General features: G+C 39.8%; 2 protein-coding genes across 2 annotated transcripts in view; both read right to left on the bottom strand.

Moving 5' to 3' along the window:
* Positions 1-10,776, bottom strand: part of LOC131929950 (hemicentin-1) — a 48,540-nt gene extending 37,764 nt beyond the window's left edge. The window contains exon 1 of the mRNA XM_059286334.1: positions 10,530-10,776. The gene's annotated coding sequence lies outside the window, so the exon portion shown is untranslated. The remainder of the gene's footprint in view (positions 1-10,529) is intronic.
* Positions 10,777-14,464: 3,688 nt separating this feature from the next.
* Positions 14,465-16,808, bottom strand: LOC131929949 (putative protein FAM47C). The gene is made up of 4 exons (XM_059286333.1): positions 16,630-16,808; positions 16,285-16,376; positions 15,950-16,137; positions 14,465-15,895 (listed from the first exon to the last, which is right to left on the bottom strand). Exons 1-4 carry the CDS (start codon positions 16,806-16,808, stop codon positions 14,465-14,467), a joined length of 1,890 nt encoding a protein of 629 aa, XP_059142316.1.
* Between the last annotated feature and the right edge of the window lie 4,970 nt (positions 16,809-21,778).

Genomic DNA, 21,778 nt, shown 5'->3' with positions numbered 1-21,778 from the left:
TTATCCAAGGAAAATTCGTTTGTTGGTGATGGCTGAGGAACTTTGCCCAGAAAAATCAAAGACATGCCTAAAAGAAACTGGCCCCCGAACTAAAATTTAATAGTTAATGCAGCCCTCGGACTGAAAAGTTTGGAGACCCCTGAGGCGTAGATAACGGGTGGATGCACAAGGCTGTCTAACAGACAAAACATATATCGACAAAGTTAACCCAGTAACGCAAGAAAAAAAAAGATATCTGATGAATATCTAAGTCAAAATAACGTTTCGTGTGTTCCTCTCGTATAATACCATAACCCCCCCTCCCTCATTCCTCTTCCATTTAGAGAAAAAAATACAAACAATGGACGGCTTATCTATAGAATAATGAAACTATTTGGACAAAACAGCGTGACCCATGGGAATACATTGTATACGAACAGTCTAATGGCCGAGAACTGGAAAAACCCCATGAGATTAACATGAACAAATTTCTCCATTTCAAGGGAGACGATACAAAAATATTTATTGTAATAAATATTAATGTTCTTTAACTCAGCAATAAAATATTGCAATCCTTGTTAGTAAGCAATTTTAACTTAAAGCGTGTGTTTATGGTTGCATGCCTTTTGATCTCGAGGCAAAACGATGCAAGGGAAGTAAGAACGTTTTATGAAAGGGAAAAAACACAGTTTTTAAGTACCGTAATCTGTCGTTGATTAACTTGCGAGGTTTACTTTAACTTTAAAAAAAAATAAAGTAAGATGACACGGGTAGCTTCCCTTTAATATGTTGCCAACCTAGCACATGCGCAGAATGTTGTCTTATTTAGAAAGCGGCTATTTTTAGCTGACCGCCCACAATATGGTAGTTAGACCAAATGTGCCTTCAAGTAAACAAAAACATACAGTGGGCGATAAAATACGACTGACAGACAGTACTTAAATCCAGGCTTGAAACAGTCGTAGCTGGGTATGCTTTGGGTTGGTTCATCACAGTGGTTGGATCACGATAGTGTGGGGTGGTTGAGGTAGTGGTTGCGGTTGTTTGGGGATTATGTCAGAGGTTAGGGTTTAGGAAAGTGTTGGCTTAGGATATTACAAATATTGGTAGTATGGGGATAGTGAATGAGGCTAAGATCAGTGGCGTAGCGAGGTCGGGTGTCACCCGGTGCGGCACTTAATGGTGTCACCCCCCAGAGGCGTAGCGACCATTCCCGGGGACAAGCATTCAAATTTTCGATTTGCACCCCCCCACTCAAACTTTCGATTTGCACCCCCCCCCCCTCCCTCAAGTTTTTCTCTATATATTTTGCTATTTTTTGCCTTGATGTCACCCCCCTAAATGGTGTCACCCGTTGCGGACGGGGCCGCACCCCCCCCCTCGCTACGCCTCTGGCTAAGATTAATGATTTGCGTGTGTTTGGGGTAGTGAAGAAAATAGATAAAAATATAACGTATTGATTGCGATGGCTATTGGTAAGGAATTTTGGTAGCATAAGTTTCAAGGGAAAATTGCACACCGTTAGGAGCTAGGGATGTTTTGAATAGAGTTATGAAACGTTCGGTTTGTATTTATGAAACATGGTAGAGATATAGGTTGGTTGATGTGAATGTTAGGCCTAGAGATATAGGTTGGTTAGTGTGAATGTTAGGCCTAAAGATATGGGTTAGTTAGTGTGAATGTTAGGCCTAAAGATATGGGTTGGTTAATGTGAATGTTAGGCCTAGAGATATGGGTTGGTTAGTGCGAATGTTAGGCCTAGAGATATGGGTTGGTTGATGTGAATGTTAGGCCTAGAGATATGAGTTGGTTGATGTGAATGTTAGGCCTAGAGATATGGGTTGGTTGATGTGAATGTTAGGCCTAGAGATATGGGTTGGTTGATGTGAATGTTAGGCCTAGAGATATGGGTTGGTTGATGTGAATGTTAGGCCTAGAGATATGAGTTGGTTGATGTGAATGTTAGGCCTAGAGATATGGGTTGGTTAATGTGAATGTTAAGCCTAGAGATATGGGTTGGTTAAATTGAATGTAAGGCCTAGAGATATGGGTTGGTTAATGTAAATGTAAAGCCTAGAAATATTAGTTGTTAGTGTTGATGTTATAAGTTAGAGTTAGATGCTAGAGGTAAGGACAGGATATATAAAATGTTCCAAATGGACTAGTGATATAAATGAATCCTAGAGACACGGTTGGGATAGGGATATTGTGATGTTTTTAGGCCTAGGGATAAGACAGAAGATAGTGAATTCATTATTTCCTAATCTCCCGTTTGAAAGTTCTGTATGCCAATGAATAACGTCCACATAACGGATAACTATAGCCCGTATAAATGTGTGATACGGGGCGTGCGCCTGACCTTAGCTGAAACGTGGAACATGAGCTCTACCACTTGACCATCCCGCCTCCATAAGTGCTATTAACTTAATCTTTGTCTTCCACTTCATGCCAGGAAATTTCCTAATCAATTTTTTTTTAATTTCGCTTCCTGTATTTCTTATTTTACATCAAAGACAAGAGCAATAATATACAAAAATGTCAAAATTATGTTTTTTAAATTACCGAATACATCGAATTTAATTAACATTAGTTAATTCAATGGTAATTGGGCGAAAAGAGGGACAACTGTATTTAATTTTAAAAAACCCTGCATTGTCTCCCTTTTAGCCTCCCAAACCGCTAATTCCGTGCGCGGAGTAATTAAATTAAGACTGACGCCAACAGCGGTGTAACCATTGAGTTTGAATGGGTGTGTGTGTGGGGGGGGGGGGGGGGGGTGCCATCTAGTAATAGGGGCTATAGAAAACAAAAAAGAATCGAGAAAAATCCGATATTTATAATTGCACTAATCCATTGAATTTCCTCGTAATAATCCATTTTTTTTTCTGATTCGTGTTCCATTAAATGCACTTATTAACACCTAATTTATCCCTTGCGGACTGTTTTCACTTTTGCTATAGCTACACAAAGCGAATTCAGCCGAAATCGTAGTCTACAATCTATTACGACGTTTATTTTTCTGTTTAACACAAACCTACATTACAACTATCGTAAATTTGTAACCACCCTCAAATCACCCCTTAGCCTAAACCTCATTATCTAATTCAAATTTAAGCCACTTTCATAATCGTAACTCTTAACCTATTGCTAAACATAAATCTAGAGATATATCAAAACCCAAAGCTAAGCATCCAAAATCAAACAACTGCTGCCTTGTAGTTTGTTCTTGGTTGGACAAAGGCTATGGAAGCAAATCCAAAAAGAAAAGCAGGCTGAAATCGGAGTCAATGGCCTAAATGGCGTATAACCAGTTGACACGTTTACTTAATTGTATTGGAGGGGATCTCTTCCAACATTAAAATAAAGAGCGAAGAAGAAGAAGTATAACCGTAACTCTTAAACTATTGCTAAACCTAAAATCTAGAGCTATATAAAAAACCCAAAGCTAAGCTTGACGCTCAAACATGACCAATTAATAAACCAAACCTAATAGATGCCTAACTCCCCAATCCTTACTTTAAATCAAGCCTAGCGCTAAACCAAAACCTTATTCTAAACTTGTTCCATAACTCGACCGTAAACTTAAAAATAACACATAAACTTGGCCATGTAACATCAATATAAAACATTGAATTATTTATTTGTATGAATGGCCCATTTACAAATAATACTTGAAAAAACCTATATCAACACGGTAAAGACTGAAGGATTACATGTGCTTTTAACTCACAACATGACCATCTATTCATGACGAAGTAGCGCAGGCCTTTATAAAGTAAACACCAACTACTAACTACTCATGTCGACTGAGCTCCCTGAGCTACTCAGCCCAGATGGGTACCTGGCTATATTAACGAAAAGTAAAGACGTCTAATCGTAGTGCTGATCACAATATCCCATCTTAAACCTAGGTAAGCGAAACAGATGAGCTCTACTTCCTCTGCCGCATGGGCTATCTAGTGAAAGAATATTTACGTTTTTAAAATACACATCAATAACGTAACGTTTCGTAACTGGTTATGAATCGTGTAAAGAACTTATTGGGGCAATTACACAAGTTAACGCAGAGAACAAACGACTTCGTCAGAATAGCTTCCATTAAAAAAAAAGAAAATCAATGCATGCGCATGTAAAGTTCTCGTGAGTACTACCTGAAGTCAGATGACGCCCGAACCCCTCCCCCCTCCGTTCACTCAGTTTATGAATATTTTTTTGTTCATTGAATAACTAGTAATCGATAAACCAGGATCTGTATGCTAATATAATTTGAGTACCATGTACTTGAGGCTGTCAACTTAAAAAAAAAAGGAACACGCGACGCTATTACTGCTTGACGCCATTTTTGTTTTTATAGGTGTTCGTCAATGGTAGAATTCAGGGGAAGCGATTCTGAACAAAGAGAAGTAACTCTTGATATAACAAGTGTTGGAAGTTAAACATGCATAAACCGGTTCTAGAAGATTTGGGTTTTTAATGAAAATTATATACTAAATCAAACTAAATTGGCCAAATGGTTGTATTATTCTGCATTTTGCATTGCTTTATGAATTAAATATTTTTCAAAATAAAATTCTGAAAAAAAAAAGTTAAATAAAATATTTAAAAAAAATGTACATACAACATTAAAAACGTCAGAACGATCGCTCAAAAAAACAGGCAAATTAGTTGAAATCTTTACATAACCCAATTTATAAATTTTGATAAATCAATTATTGTGATTTTATGTTATGATAAATGTTTCTTTTGCAATAAAATCTAGTGAGAGCTACCTTTTATGTCAATACTGTCACTTTAAAAAATCAATAAAAATTTGATGAAAGATAAAAAAAAAAAAACCCAATTTATAAAATATTAAAATGTCTATTAAACTTTGAATACATTTTATAAAAGAAAGAATCTGTTTTAGTCACTAAGACCGGTTAGAGGTGTACTATTTCTGTGCAAACACCAACTGGTGCCTCACTACTTCCCTGCAAGATGTCACAGGCTTAAGGCCTTCAGGTAACCCGCCCTTTGTCCCCCGTATCGATTTATTTTCACCAATTCTATTTATAACCGTCAGGCCACGGTTCAATGCTTCGGGTATACCCGACTATTTAAATAGCACACACTCCACAAAGGTGTGCAGCATATGCAAAGGTAAAAAAGAAGTCCATTGTCAATGGAAAGAGGCGTGCAATGGAAGGTTTCTAATTTTTGAAGCTGTTATAGAAAGATATTTATACAGGTGATCCGGTTGTATGAGAAGCCTCTTTTTTTTTTTTTTTTTTTTTTTTTTTTTTTTTTTGTAAAAGAAAAAAAAATCAATAAATTTGATTAAATTTTGTATTACGCTAACGGTAAACGCGAGTTTGTGATGTAAGGGGAGACAACAGATGCAGCCTTGCTGTTTTATATAGAGCCATCGCGTACTAGCTTAAAAAAATAATTACCATAAATTTATTATCATGAAGACCCAGTTTTGAAACGAGTTTCTTTGTTTGCAATGTAGCGTTTTAACTCCAGGTAAAAGTATAGAATTGGATCATATATTCAGTTAAAATAAATACTGCAATATATTGATGTTGTAAAAAGGCAACTTCAGATTAGGAAATAAATAAGGCATGATTAATAATATGTGTTAATTAATTAGCTAGGTTTATAAAAAAAGAACGATTTGTGGTGGGAGGGGAGGGGGTTCAAAGCATTTTCTAATTATTATCAAATGAGCTTCAAATTTCGGACAAACAAGCCAACCCCCACTCCCCAACCCGCCTCTCCCTCATATCAACCAAATGATTACCAACATTTTAAAACAAAACTGCGTTAGTCTTTTCTTTTATTTAGGGTTTAGCGTTTATCGTTATAGCAATGGTTAAGCTCACTTAAGTAGAGGGTTCAAATTATTTCAGTACAGGGTTCAACTCACTTAAGTAGAGGGTTCAAATTATTTCAGTACATGATAAAACTCACTTAAGTAGATTGTTCAAATTATTTCAGTACAGGGTTCAACTCACGTAAGTAGAGGGTTCAAATTATTTCAGTACAGGGTTTAATTAGCTTAAGTATAGGGCCCATCTCACTTAAGTGGAGGGTTCACATTATTTCAGTACAGGGTTCAACTCACATGGCAAACAAGACGACCTTGTATATTGTATGTACAGCCTCTACGACCTTTGACCTTTATCACTAGATACCCTGCCACACACCACGATAATCTATCTGCTAATCCGGCAGGTCAGCAGCCTGGCCGATTGGACCCTCCTGTATTGGTACGATGGTCAAGGGTAACCCTGGTTGGTTAAGTGTTAGGATTATGATCAAGATTCGAACGAGATGTAAAACTACCCAATGGAACTGCTAGGTATTGTGTGCTACATCAAAACCTGAAACTGCTCCATCTCACACAACTTAGTTCAACAAACCAAACCTAAAATGAAAGCATAGACGCAAAAAAAAATGAAAAAAAAATCACATTTCTAAGTTTAAACCTAAACTTATCTTAGCTTTAAACGTAAGTCCAATCTAAATCTGTCCCTGATTGACCATAACCTAAAAAAAATAAACCTTGCATTAGACCAAAGCCCAACTGTAACCTTAACCATGAACCTAAGGCTAGTAAACTAGCCCAACATCATCTCATCATTTATGTCAATACCACCAAGAAAAAAAAGCAACAACATCCAGCTATTTATAATTTAACTACGCACTACTTACAAAACTTGAAAAACAACAAACACCCTAAGTAAGACAACAAAAAAAAAAAAAAGGTTATAATAATATATGCTTACATCAGCTGCTTGTCATTATAGGAGTCAAGGCGTAGATAATTTAAAAAAAATATATAATATAGTGTTATATAATATAGTCGGTTAATAATGTTATTGTTTTGTTTTAAATTTTGTTTTGTAAAATGCGTTCGTTTTCTCACTTGAGAAAATCAGAGCTTGTTAAATGTGTATTTTGGCCTACATATGTTTTCAATTAGTTTTTTCAAGAAATCAATTTGTTTTGAGGTTGTTTGTTCTTTTTAAATTAAAAAATAAATAAATAATAAGTCCCAGTATGTACAATAAAGAAAACAAAATTTAATCGAGCTTAGAGTTAAAACAATGCTTCACATATTTAACGTAAAGGAAGAAAAAACTGTTTTAAAAAAATCGTGTTGTTATGTCGAAGATTGATGAAGACATGAAACAGCGGCGATAAAGTATTTATCACAGTGAAGTTAGCTGCAAATTATAACCATCCAACCAATGACTAACATGGCTCATGCTTGCAGTTGATAGCTTTTTCGAACGGTTTGGTCGAGCACAGAGGCGTAGCTAGGGGAGGGCCGGTGAGGCGGCAGCCCCGGGCGCCAACCTTAAGGGGCGCCAAAAGGGGTAGAGAAATTAATTTGAAAGCTCATTTTAAGCTGATTTATACACTGTCAAAGCTACGAAAAATAAACGACTACAAGGCTTCACACACTGATTTAACAACTTTGTGACACCGAAACAGAAATTGTTACAGGATAGTAACTGGAAAGAAGCGCCACAAACCTTTCCAAACGGGGGGGGGGGGGGGGGGGTGATTTTTCATAGAAAGGAACAACTATATATAGAAAGAGGGGGGGGGGGGGCAAAATTGATAGTCCGCCCCGGGCGCCGAATTAGGTCGCTACGCCTCTGGCCGAGCATATTCCCTCATACGTTAACAAAAAAACCTTCAGACAGACCCCTTGCAAACGCGTGACCTAAATCACGTGATACCTACGTCCGCCGACACGGTGGTGAACACCGACAGTAAACAAACGATTAGCCGTAATAACTGAAATCATGTTGGAAAATATTAAAACCAATACTTCTTTAATCTAAATTTAACCTTTTACACTAAACTTGCCACTCATCATAGGCGGATCTAACCTTAGATTTTTAGAGGGACTTTTCACAGTCGCAAGGTATACTTAGCAAAAATAAAAAGACTATATTTACTAATAGGTTATTTAATTATAAGGTAATGCTAAACTTGCTGGTTAGGCAATGTGGTATCCTGTGAAGATTTATTTTGCCATTCTTGTTAGGATTATTGCAAGAGTTAGTATAAAATTAAAATTAGGTTTAGGGTTAGGGTTAATACTTGGCTTGGGGGTTAAAAATTTACACCGTCGTTTCATATATCAATTACGAAACAGATGAACTCTACTTTGCCTACCGTTGGTTCCGAAAGTATATATTAGATACAATTTAAGGTTAGGTTTAGGGTCTAGTATTAGTATTATGTGGCTTAGTTTGGGGTAGGATTAGGGCTGCGTTTGGGACAGAGATACCAGTCCAAAGATGAAGCCGACGCCCTTGTGAATGTAGAATCTCTAACTCTACCCCAAACGATCGTGCAACTGTGTTTATTTCAGTTTATTTCAGTTTACTACAGCAAAACCGAAAGTAAAAGACTGGGAATTCCTTTTTCAACAAAAGTATGGTGAGTGGAAGTAGATGTATTCTAAGAATAGCTTCAAAAGGAATGCATGGGCGTACCCCCAGAAGCATCACCCCCCCACACACACACACACACACTCACACTCACACACAAGACAAGCCCAACATTGCGGATGTTCGGCACCAAGCCAAGTAGAAACGGCAAGTCTACAAGAACGGCCAGATTCTCACCTTGCAACTAGAGGAAGATAGATTGGAGAGAGACGCCGGTGAGGGGAAGGGGGAGAGAGATAAAAGCTATCATAGATGTGAAGAGTGTAGTCGTGTGTGTATATGAGAAGGGGTGGTGGGGGGGGGGGGTCGGGTATATGGTGACTTCTAGTCTACTTAAACTTTGCTAGCGAGATACAGTCACGTGATTTGCAACACTTTAAAGCAGAAATATGCAATTTATTTGTGTTGAGTTATCGAGAAACACTAAACAACTCCGGTTATATCCTGTTAGAGTTTACTATCGAATATATTCAGGTTTTACACATCTTTTTGTCTAGTTTCCATTTAAAAAAAATTACAAGTTACATAATGTTTGTTAAAAATGAAGCTTGTAGGTCGTTACATCGCCATCAACGTACTGATTAATTAGCCCAACGTTTGAGAACACTAAGGTTCAAATCCTATTTTTCTTATCTTTGACAAACAAACAAACAAAGCCTTACAGTAATTTGTGATCGGAAGTGTTAAATTTTCCTCATTTCGTTAAAACCAAAATTGAAAAATAAAGTTGTCTTGACGGATTTATAAAATGGGATTTACGAGATTTTACACGTGAAAACAGATTATGTTTACAAAATGGGATTTACTAGCTTAAAACATGAAAGATTAAACGCTTACAGTTAAATTTACTAAGTCCACGCATGAAAACAGATGTAATGTTATGTTTATTATGAATTCAATTAACAGAAGCGAGGAAGAACAAGCTGTGTTTACATTAACTAGTTAGTACTCACTCCGAAAACGTGTTCACTGTTAAAAGTGAGATGCAAACAAGACAGAGAGGGAAAATGGAAGAAGTGATGTAGTTTTAGCTCGGCGATTATAAGCCGTGGCGTTAAAGAGAACTTTACAGTAGCAGGCGATGACAATATTTAACTCACGTGTTGGTACCGCCTCTAGAGATGTGTTTACATTGGGAGGATTAGATAATGGGAAGAGGGGGGGGGGGTGTAGGTTCTTGTGGCGGAAGAAAATGCCGGGTTTTTTTTTTGTCTTTAAGCGAACTTGCTAGTAAATCGCGCGGTGCTGAAATTTAGGTAACAGCAACCCATGTGTGGGTAACATGGAGATAGGATGAGGTGAGGGGGGGGGGGGAGAAGGGGGAGGGGGTGGAGACAGAGCGTCAGGGGCGATGATTGATACGCTCCCCAGCAAGATGCAACCAGGCACCAGCTATTGTGGTAGGCTGATGTAAGGGGAGGTAATTATAAAGCGATTAAGACTGGATTATTAAAAGAAGATGTTTAAAATTAAAATAAAATGATTAAACGCAATCAATGTTTTAATTTCTTGGAGGGTTTGTCAATTAATTTAATTTGTATAAATCGTTTAATAACAGTAGACGTTTGCTCTTTACAGTCAGGGGAAAAGTATTAACAATAATCAAATAACGAACTGCTACAAGAATAGTTAACAACGCTAAGTGGGTTAAACTTTAAACTAAGAAAAAATTATTAAAGTTTTTTTAAAAATATTTTAAAATAGCTGAACTTATCATTGTTTATTAAACTTCGCTTCTTTTTAAAATTACCTATTTTCAAATTCTTGTATAGTTTGTTACAATTAAATTAAAGAGCTTTTTACATTTAATAGCATCTTAACGCGAAATGTATAAATATGTATATATTTGTAATGTAAAGTGCATCAATAATAACACTAGAACTAGTTGTTCTATTATCGTGAGATATTAAGACATCCATTGTGTTCACCTTTCTTATCAGTTGCCGCCCTTTATAATTGTCACGGTAGCTTCCCCTGGGACTACAGAAGGTTAATTAAAGGTGATGAGATTCTGCACGTATATCTCACCGACCTAGCTACCTCATCAGCGGAAAACATAAGTCGCAGAAATAAACTACAGTTAATTAAGTGACTCACCAAATTCGCTATCTTTTCCTGCTAAATTCCTTTTGAAAGTTTCTGAAAAAACAAACAAACAACAAAAGATCGCAAACGTTGCTTGGTGTAATAAGTATCCAGAGAAACTTTTTTTTCATACAATCCAATATGAAAAAAACAAAAGCATATTTAAAATAAAACTTTTTTTTGTGTGTAAAATCCCTGAAAGTTGAATGCAGATTAAATGTAGTAAAACCCGCACGGGCGAAATGCGTATAAACTTTGTTAACTTACTTCCAAGAGGCCTAGGCCTTAAAATTTGCTGGCAGCCTTTACAAAAACTGCCGGTGGAAAAGAAAAGCTTAAACCCCTACACCACAGTGCTCGCAGACTAGCTGCCGCTTACAGAAGGACTGGAGGGAGGGGAGGGGGGGGGGGGTTAAAGCCGTACGTGTGCGCGCGCGAGAGGGTGTGAGCAGAGTGGATAAGGCGAAGTGTAGTGTGAGTAACGAAATGGTATGCGTTTTTTTTTCTTTTTAAAACGTGCATGCTGTATAGGCATAGCATGCACGTTATGATATACATAGAGTGAGCACACACTTTGAAACGAACATGAAGAGAATGTGAGCAAGAACTAGCCGGGTGCGCGTGCATCGACTCCACAAGCACGCGAACATTTGCAGAGAAAAATATAAAAAAACTTAGATGGGAAAGACATTTGTAATCAATAACCTAAACAGTTTAAATAGGAATGAAACAATTAAACAAACAAACCACGGTGAACTAATTTATTTTAATTATCTGCAATTTAAAAAATAATGTTATTTAAATTTCATTCTTTTAGCTTACACCATAAGCACAGGAAACTATAATATGTACTAATTACTAATGTAATATATTAATTTGTAATACGCTGTATGCTAGAAGTTGTATACTGTGTTGTGTGGTAAGCTGCAAAAGCACTGTCATATGAAAGCTGCTATATTGACAAGTCGGACAAAATGCTATCATTTTATACATATCGCTATCTGAATATGATCACCTAACCTTTACAAACTTAGAGCATCACCCTAATTCTTATCAACCCATAAATCCATTGCAAGGCCTGAGCCTACTTCATTTCCGACAGCAGAAAAATATATTAATAGCACTTCGTATCGGCAATTTATATATATATATATATATATATATATATATATATATATATATATATATATATATATATATATATATATATATATATATATATATATATATATATATGTATATACATATACTTGTATATATATGCACAAAGACAAAAAACCCAAACCATCGCCCCCCCCCCCCCCCCCTTTTCCTCCGTCAGTTCACAGTGACTGAATCTATCAAGATAAGTGTAGAAACAAATACTGCCCATGTCTTTAGTTTTCTGACCTCCCGCATCAACTTGAAATGGTCGTTTCTTTCAAGCGGCGCGAAACCTCCAAAAGTTTGTTATGACAAGCCAGCTGGGAGGGGAAGGGGGGGGGGATAAAGGCGTCTTCTCTCAAAGTTTTGTGTCTACTTACTACACAAGAAACACACTACACATCAAGACACACACCACGCAGCACACATTCACACACTCATATATAAAAATTTAAATTGCATCTTTCTTTTATATCACTTTAGTATACAAAATGTACATATTATTAAATTATTAAATCAAATATTTTTATTTAAACGTTTATTTGCATTTTAAATTTAATAACTGATATTAGATTAAACAATTTAAAATTATTTGGTAAAATTTAAAAAAATTCACTACACGCTTTATTTTATATTTTTTTGAAAATATACCTTTTGCGCAACTCAAGATTTAAAAACATTCCTTATTCAACCTACTTATACAAGTGTACAAAATCTAATTAGTTTAGCAGTTAAAAATCTGGGTTTCATTTCCTCTCTATCAGTTCACTACCAATATTTCCCCCATACTAAACAAAAGTCACTGAACATATATTTGTGCGGGGGACTCTGTCTTTCATCTTTCATATCCTTGAGTCAGGACAAAACGGGACCAGGTTTCAAGGATAAAAAAGATACCTTTCTGCTCACTAAGTCAACTCATACCACACAACGAATCTTCTCCAGATATATTTTCCGACCCCCCCGACCCCCCCCACCACTCCAGCATCCAATCCCCTTTGCGGTGTAGGAACATGCAGGTCAGCTTGAAATCAGTGCCCCCCCCCTCCCCTCCCTGCTTCTTATCCCGTGGGGATCCTATTTAGCCACCTGTTACTCCACGTTATTTAGCGTGAAATGACTATCAGGGAGTCAGGGTTAGACCAAGAATGGGTTGGTTTTCGAGAAGCGTCCGGGGGATGTGATAGGGAAATATAGTGCGTGTGTGTATATATGTGTGTGTTTGTGTGTACTAGGTGGTGGGGGGTAGTGGCTACTAGTGTGTGAGTGTTTGTGAGGTGTGAGACTAGTTCGTGAGTGTGCGTGTTCGTCCCCGAATAAAAGGGGAGGGGCTGTGGCTGCAAGTGTGTACATGTATGTGTGTGTGCGTGTGCGTATGTGTGTGTGTGATTGTCTGTGAGGTGTTAGACAAGTCTGTGAAATTCTATAGCGTATTTATGTGTGTGTGTGTGGGGGGGGGGGGGGGGCTGTGGTACTTTAATGAACAAAATGGAATATTTTGGTGATAATTAGGGTTGTGATCGTTGTTCGACCGACAGTGCTGTCCTATTAGGTTAGGTAATTATACAAGCTAAGTGGTGACATGTGGTCTTCTTGTGTGTACCCGTGTGTGTGAGTGAGTGAGTGTGTGTATGTGTGGCAGCTGTGTGAGATATACCAGCTACCCTGGGGCTGGGCCTAACACCGCGTATAATGAGATGATCGAATCCTGTAGCTTTGATTCAACCGACGATTGAATACTAGACTACAACAGGGTTTTGTTTGTAATAAGTGACAAACCATGCATGTTAAATGGCAGTGACATTGAAGGAATATGTGTGGGGTGGAGGTGAGGGGGAGGGAGAGATTGGTGGGGATGATGAGGGCAGGAAACTGAATATTCATCCCTTTCCACCTGTGCCAAAGAAAAGTTCAACCCTGAATAAATCCTTGTCAGGAAACGCGTCCATTCTAAGTTTGGCAGCTGCGATCAACTACGATAAAAAATCTGGTCACTGACAAGCAGCCACGCCCACTAATTTACTTCCTGTAAAACAGCGCCTTCATTCGACCTTGAAGATTTCACTTTCTCATTCGTTCCCAAGTCACATGGATCAGATGAAGTCGAGTTTATCTGTTTCAATGACCTCGGTATACAAGGAGATAGTGTGGTCAGCACTAAGCCCAACCAGTGTTTCTTCCAGACTTTTTTCTCCGGGGGTGCTCTTGAAATTTTTTCTGGGGGGGGGGGGGGCGGTAGACTTTCTTTGGGGGGGGGCGGACACTGTTAAAAGTATATATTTTCTATATAAATTATATAAATTTCATTTCGTTCGGGGGGGGGGGGGGGGGGGGGGGGGGGGGGAGAGGGGCGGTAACATTTTTTCGAGGGGGCGAAGAAGAAACTGAGTCCTACCGCTTTTGGATTCGCCTATGGATTCATTCAAGCCCGCGATCCGAATTAAAAGATTATTCGTGACGTACATTACCTTCGCCAGTTCTCGCCCCTTATAACACTACTACTGCTCTTTTATTTTTTCCGCTAAAAGAAACTCCATCTCACATTCCATGTTTTTGAAAATCTCGCATTTTCTAAAACAACAAGAGCTCCAAATAATTAAATATTTTACTTGAAATTTTTTAATATTGCTACACAAGCTAGGTAAATATGAAAACTTATTTTTTAAAAATAAAGGGTACTTCATTACAAAAAAAAAAATAAGGTTGCCTGTAAAAGGGTACTTGTAAAATCAACGTGAGGACCTCTGAGTTCCACATTTCTCATTCGTCACAAGCCTGCGATACGAGACCAGAAAGTTTAAAGGTCAAGCGATTCTTGTTCCAGTACTTCGGTTTTCCCGGAACTTGCGCCCGGCATACAGTGTCAGCGTGGGTGGCAGACGACGGTGGTTGAGTGTGGCAGACGACGGTGGCTGGGGGTGGTGGCTGGGGGTGGCAGGCGACGGTGGCTGGGGGTGGTGGCTGGGGGTGGCAGACGGTGGCTGGGGGTGGCAGACGACGGTGGTTGAGTGTGGCAGAAGACGGTGGCTGGGGGTGGCAGACGACGGTGGCTGGGGGTGGCAGACGACGGTGGTTGAGTGTGGCAGAAGACGGTGGCTGGGGGTGGCAGACGACGGTGGCTGGGGGTGGCAGACGACGGTGGCTGGGGGTGGTGGCTGGGGGTGGCAGACGACGGTGGCTGGGGGTGGCAGATGACGGTGGTGGCAGACGACGGTGGCTGGGGGTAGCAGACGACGGTGGCTGGGGGTAGCAGACGACGGTGGCTGGGGGTGGCAGACGACGGTGGCTGGGGGTGGCAGACGACGGTGGCTGGGGGTGGCAGACGACGGTGGCTGGGGGTGGCAGACGACGGTGGCTGGGGGTGGCAGACGACGGTGGCTGGGGGTGGCAGACGACGGTGGTGGCAGACGACGGTGGCTGGGGGTGGCAGACGACGGTGGCTGGGGGTGGCAGACGACGGTGGCTGGGGGTGGCAGACGACGGTGGTGGCAGACGACGGTGGCTGGGGGTGGCAGACGACGGTGGCTGGGGGTGGCAGACGACGGTGGCTGGGGGTGGCAGACGACGGTGGCTGGGGGTGTTAGACGACGGTGTGTGCAGACGACGGTGGCTGGGGGTGGCAGACGACGGTGGTGGCAGACGACGGTGGCTGGGGGTGGCAGACGACGGTGGCTGGGGGTGGCAGACGACGGTGGCTGGGGGTGGCAGACGACGGTGGCTGGGGGTGGCAGACGACGGTGGCTGGGGGTGGCAGACGACGGTGGTGGCAGACGACGGTGGCTGGGGGTGGCAGACGACGGTGGTGGCAGACGACGGTGGCTGGGGGTGGCAGACGACGGTGGCTGGGGGTGGCAGACGACGGAGGCTGGGGGTGGCAGACGACGGTGGCTGGGGGTGGCAGACGACGGTGGCTGGGGGTGGCAGACGACGGTGGCTGGGGGTGGCAGACGACGGTGGATGGGGGTGTTAGACGACGGTGTGTGCAGACGACGGTGGCTGGGGGTGGCAGACGACGGTGGTGGCAGACGACGGTGGCTGGGGGTGGCAGACGACGGTGGCTGGGGGTGGCAGACGACGGTGGCTGGGGGTGGCAGACGACGGTGGCTGGGGGTGGCAGACGACGGTGGTGGCAGACGACGGTGGCTGGGGGTGGCAGACGACGGTGGCTGGGGGTGGCAGACGACGGTGGCTGGGGGTGGCAGACGACGGTGGCTGGGGGTGGCAGACGACGGTGGCTGGGGGTGTTAGACGACGGTGTGTGCAGACGACGGTGGCTGGGGGTGGCAGACGACGGTGGTGGCAGACGACGGTGGCTGGGGGTGGCAGACGACGGTGGCTGGGGGTGGCAGACGACGGTGGCTGGGGGTGGCAGACGACGGTGGCTGGGGGTGGCAGACGACGGTGGCTGGGGGTGGCAGACGACGGTGGTGGCAGACGACGGTGGCTGGGGGTAGCAGACGACGGTGGCTGGGGGTGACTAGGGGTGGCAGACGACGGTGGCTGGGGTGGCAGACGACTTTCTCCGACAGCCGTACATATACGAACTGAATGGGCTCGGTCAAGCCCGCCAACCGATTTCAAAACTTTCGGGTTGGCAGGCACATGCTCTACCACTTGACCTCACCTTCCCTTAGTTTCACGACATCGCTTCTAGAAAAGATGAGAATAAGTTTGTGGCTACTATTCTGTGACTTGTTTTCGGTGACTTTTCTCCACCTAGAAACAAATACCCATAGTACACTAGAATAGTCCAACTATACGAGCAGTTTAAGTAAGAACTCTCCCACCAGTAGGTTTAGCTAAATTATAATATTACTATCACTGTTCCCCCTCTGTGTTTTATTGTTCTATGTAAGACTAAGACAATTGATTATTCAAATAGAAATGAAGCTAGGAGTAATTTCTAAGAACGGAAAATCCCGTTCATAAAATTCTCCGAATTCTTAACACAGTGCTAGCACTTCTTTGCCTATCACTGTGTTCCTGCGATTTTATACTGCTGGCAATATCTGAAATGGTAATAAAAACAACCTCAAGAAAGATGGAGGGTAAGATAAGGTCATGCAAGCTGCAGTTGCTGTCGTGTACATCAGCTCTTGCAACCTTTTGCAGCAAGATCTGGATGGTGCTATCGTCTGATGACGTCATATTAGTGGCGTAGCTAGGATTTTCGGGCCCCTATGCACAAATTATCAATGGGCCCCTTCGCCAGTCGTAGAGTTAAACATGGGCAGCAGAGAAATCAATTGCTACGTGCGAGCGAGGATTTTTAAATAATGTAAATTTTTGTATTTTATACGTCTAAATTGTGTATTGATACTGTACTGTATTATGATGTACTTCCCCTCTAAAGTAAAATATATTGCGTCACAAGGGAAAGGTGGTTCACATCGGGTAACACCATTTAGTCGTAACACCATGACGAAAAATTGTAAAATGTACTGTCAAAACTATGTTTTATCCAGTTAAAATACTAAAATATTAGGAAGAGAGGGGTGACACCCTACCGAAAATGCAAAATTGTTGTGTGGGGGGGGGGGGGGAGGTGGGGGAGTTACGCCTTCAGTAAGCGCTCATGGGAACAGCCAGCCTTATAACCACTAACCTAATACAATTTAAAAAAAAATTATCACGCTTTATTTAGATTTGATTTTTTAAAAATATAAAATAAATATTAAAATCCCAATGTAAAAGTTTTAACTTTTTCAAAGTAGGAAATGGGCCCCTATTTGTCTTGGGCCCCTATGCCTTACTTACTCTAGCTTTACGGTAAGTACGACCCTGCGTCACATGCGTTGCTGGGGACGGGGACGAATGACGGGGATGATGGATAAGACACCAAAGTTGTTTAAATAAGGCTTGAACAGAATATTGTTTTAACAGAAAAATACACCACACGCAACCATTCTCCCACTAAATTAAATCAATTTACTTCCACTTTCTCCCGTCAACCACCACCTCATGCAGTAACTCACACTGGCTATTTTTAGGATTGTAGGAAAAAAAGTCACAGGAAAAAAAAACACAGGAAAAAAAAACACAGAAAAAAAGTCACAGGAAAAAAAGTCACAGGAAAAAAAGTCACAGGAAAAAAAGTCACAGGAAAAAAAGTCACAAATATATATTTGCATGATATTTGATAATACTTTTATGTATTAAATATTTAGAGAGTGCAAATTAACTTAGGATTAATTAAATGTAATGTAATGTGTGTAGGCTGTATACGCATAGGAATTTTTATAATTCATCTTAAAATATTTATTATGAAGTATGTAGATTGTAATTATTTTAAACTTAAGATTAGTAGCATTTAATAGAATGCTCCAAAGTCCACGGTTTTCATCGTGTTTTTTTAATACCATTAAATTACCGTGAAATGGTAAGTTCATCTGACTTGCTGCCCTCAACTCATGGCAACAATAGTTATGTTTAGTTCAACCACCTTTACTGCCCACATGTATCACGCTCATTACATAACAAAACTTAGGATCAAAACAGAAAGCCGACAAGGTTCAAAGGCTGTCGTTGACGCATAACGTCAACAACACAACATATGTTCGGACAATGCCTACTGAGGAGAAGCCGACCAGAGAATAGCCTACGGCAAAATGTGCCTAAATTTCTTTTATAATTAACTTTTCTACTGCGTATTTAACTAAATACGTAACAAAACTTGAGATTGTTGTGTTAATTATCTTAGAGTATTTTTACTTACAATTGTTATAAATCATAACCCTTTTAACGTCTATAAATAATTTATGCTATCAAAAAATACAACCCACAACAATAAACATACACAATTTTACAATTCTTAACAAATTAATAAAAATATTTCTAAAAAGATTTTTGTGACTTTTTTTCTGTGACTTTATTTCTGTGACTTTTTTTCCGATAAAATTTTTCCACTGTGACTTTTTTTCTGTGACTTTTTTTCCTAGCAAAAACTGTGACTTTTTTTCTGTGTTTTTTTTTCCTGTGACTTTTTTTCCGTTTACCATTTTTAGCCTGCTACGACTCACACATCAGCCTTAGAGAGTAACTAAATTCACCCCTGTCTTCTCTGTTTGAATATTTTTTCTCCAGCTCTGTCTGGCTTTCAAACAAAATTTGATGGCATCTTTATGCCCACTATTTTAGGGACTTAAGTGCATCATAAACTTGATAGTCGCGATTTTTACGGGGTAGTGTTTTACGTTAACAATATTACGAGTGATGCTAGTGTTTTTAAATAATGATGATAGCAAACTTTATATATATATATATATATATATATATATATATATATATATATGTATATATATATATATATATATATATATATATATATATATATATATATATATGTATTCCAAAAGCGCAAAAGCGGGTGTATTGTAGGGATTTTGAGCTGCTGAAGCCAATGAGAAAAACTACTAATGAACTTAACATCGTACACCAACAAACAAGCGTCGGTCAAGGCTGTGTTTTAAGGGAGATAAGTCTCACTCATAGAAGTACTGGGAGGGTGAGAATGGAGTAGTAAGGGAGGCTACTCTTTTTGTATCCATTCAGTGTAAACGTGCAAGCTGAAAACATCGGCCTGCCTAGGATTTATGAACAAGAACATATATATATTACCTTGATATTCGGTAATCACAATCAAATGTTTGGGATGTTCACGGTATCAGCTTGACCACTTGTTCACACAGTCCATGTGAACTCTTACCCAGAAAGATATCCAAATCCTAGATACCCACCATTGTAACGCATTCTGAACACATTTATATAAAGGAGTTTTAATTGTTTTTTTAACTGGGGGAAAGTATAACTTCTTTGTTGTCGATCACAGGAAGAGACTTTAAGTCTAATTGTATTGTTCTCGTCAAAGTTTAAAAAAAAAAATTCCCTTTTTAAACTAATAAATATCCTCATCATAATGGCTGTAAACTGTGTAAAAATAAGCTTTTAATTACAGGGAACAACTTTTAACACCATAATAGCACGTTTAAATCATAAGCTAGTTGTTAGCGCCCCCTCCTCTTTTAATAGGATGGTATATAGTAGGATGGGGTGGGGGTTACAATACATCTAACACAAGTATAGGTCAATTTTTGTGTTATGCTTGCATCACACCTTTAAGGAAGGGAATTAAGTTTTATATATATATATATATATATATATATATATATATATATATATATATATATATATATATATATATATATATATATATATATATATATATATATATATATATATATATATATATATATATACACTCAATTTAGAAGAGCATCATCGCTCAAAATTCCAATGAGTACTTCAACTACGACAAAAACTTAATCTACTAAGAACTAACTAGAGGACCTTTCGGTTCGCGATTAATTTAGTTAAATACATTTCAACTTTACAGACAGACCGGTGACACAGTCAAGGAATTAAATCGTTCATGTTTGTCGCGACAGTATCGTCATGGGTGTGGTTTTTGGCGTCAGACAATAATCATCTCGCATGCTGTATGACTTGATATCTGGCATGTTGAATGAGTTGACATCTTTCATGTTGTACAACGTGATATCTTGCATGCTGTATGACTTGACATCTGGCATGTTTTGTAGCTTGCCTGTTTGCGTGTTGTATAACATGACATCTTGCAATTGAATTAACTTAACATCTTTCGTGTTCTCTAGCTTGACATCTTACTTTTTCTATGACTTGACATCTTGCATGTTGTGTAGATTGACACCTTCCTTGCTGTATGACTTGACATCTTGCATGTTGTGTAGAGTGACACCTTCCTTGCTGTATGACTTGACATCTTGCATGTTGTGTACATTGACATCTTCCTTGCTGTATGACTTGACATCTTGCATGTTGTGTAGATTGACATCTTCCTTGCTGTATGACATGACATCTTGCATGTTGTGTAGATTGACATCTTCCTTGCTGTATGACTTGACATCTTGCATGTTGTGTTGACACCTTCCTTGCTGTATGACTTGACATCTTGTATGTTGTGTAACTTCACATTTTTCGTTTTATATAACTTGGCACCTACTTGTTATATGGCTTAACATCTTACATCTTGTATATCTTGACACCCTCCTTGCTGTATAACTTGACATCTTGAATGCTGTCTCATCTGACATCCAGACTACTTGCTGTTTAATAGAACGTCCCTGTTTTCGATTGTTTATGTTGTGTATAGACATAACTATTTAGAGTGCTATAATCGTGTTGAGATTATGGGCTGTGTCTAATGTGGATTGGGTTAGTGATTTTGAAGTATGCATGTATTGGCTAGGGGTTGTGAAATTATCTGTACAGATTTGGTGTCGTTAAAATATATAATGTTGTTTAAGGATGGCAGCAAAGTTGTAGTACTTATATTACTTATACTATGGGACGGCGTGGCCTAGCTATAAAGCGCTATACTGATTACCCGAAAGTCTCTAGTTCGAATCGGGGTTCAAGTCAGTAAAACGTCCATCAGTCTACCCAGCTCTGAGGGGTACCTAAGTCAAGTTATGGAAAATAAAGGTGTCTGGACGCGGTGCTGACCACATTATCCCTTCCAATGCCCAGGTCACAGAAACAGGTGAACTCTACTCCACTTGCCACATAGACCGTCAGGGAAGTTTACTTTTATTACTTAGATTGGGGTTTTGTAAAAATCATGTTGGTTATGAGATGTGGGCGGTAACACAGTGGGTCACATCCCCCTCTCCCCCTCCCCCCCCCGTACACATAACACATTCCCCTCACCCTACTATTTTAATAATTTAACTGCAATTGACATTGTTTTGTCAGAAGATTTAGCGGCTATTAGATTTGGTTGCACTCCCTAAATGAGGTCATCCAGTGCAGACCGCTATCCCCCACAACCTCCCCTCCCCCCACCCCACACACCCGCCTTGTAAATACTACTCGTTGGAAGAAAATTATAAAATTCCTGATGGATTATGGACTATTTAATATTGTAGGCCTATGTGTTGTTGATAATACTTGTGTTGGTGAACTTTTCTATTGTAGGCTTATGTGTTGTGGATATTACTTGTTTTGGTGAACTTATCAATTGTAGGCCTATATGTTGTGGATTTAACTTGTGTTGGTGAACTTTGCTATTGTAGGCCTATGTG

This window comes from Physella acuta, unplaced genomic scaffold (genome assembly GCF_028476545.2).
Source record: "Physella acuta isolate Inbredline_101_S28 unplaced genomic scaffold, ASM2847654v3 ptg001698l, whole genome shotgun sequence".
Classification (NCBI taxonomy): domain Eukaryota; kingdom Metazoa; phylum Mollusca; class Gastropoda; family Physidae; genus Physella; species Physella acuta.
Note: the sequence above shows the minus strand (reverse complement) of the source record. Positions and strands in the feature narration are given on the sequence as shown.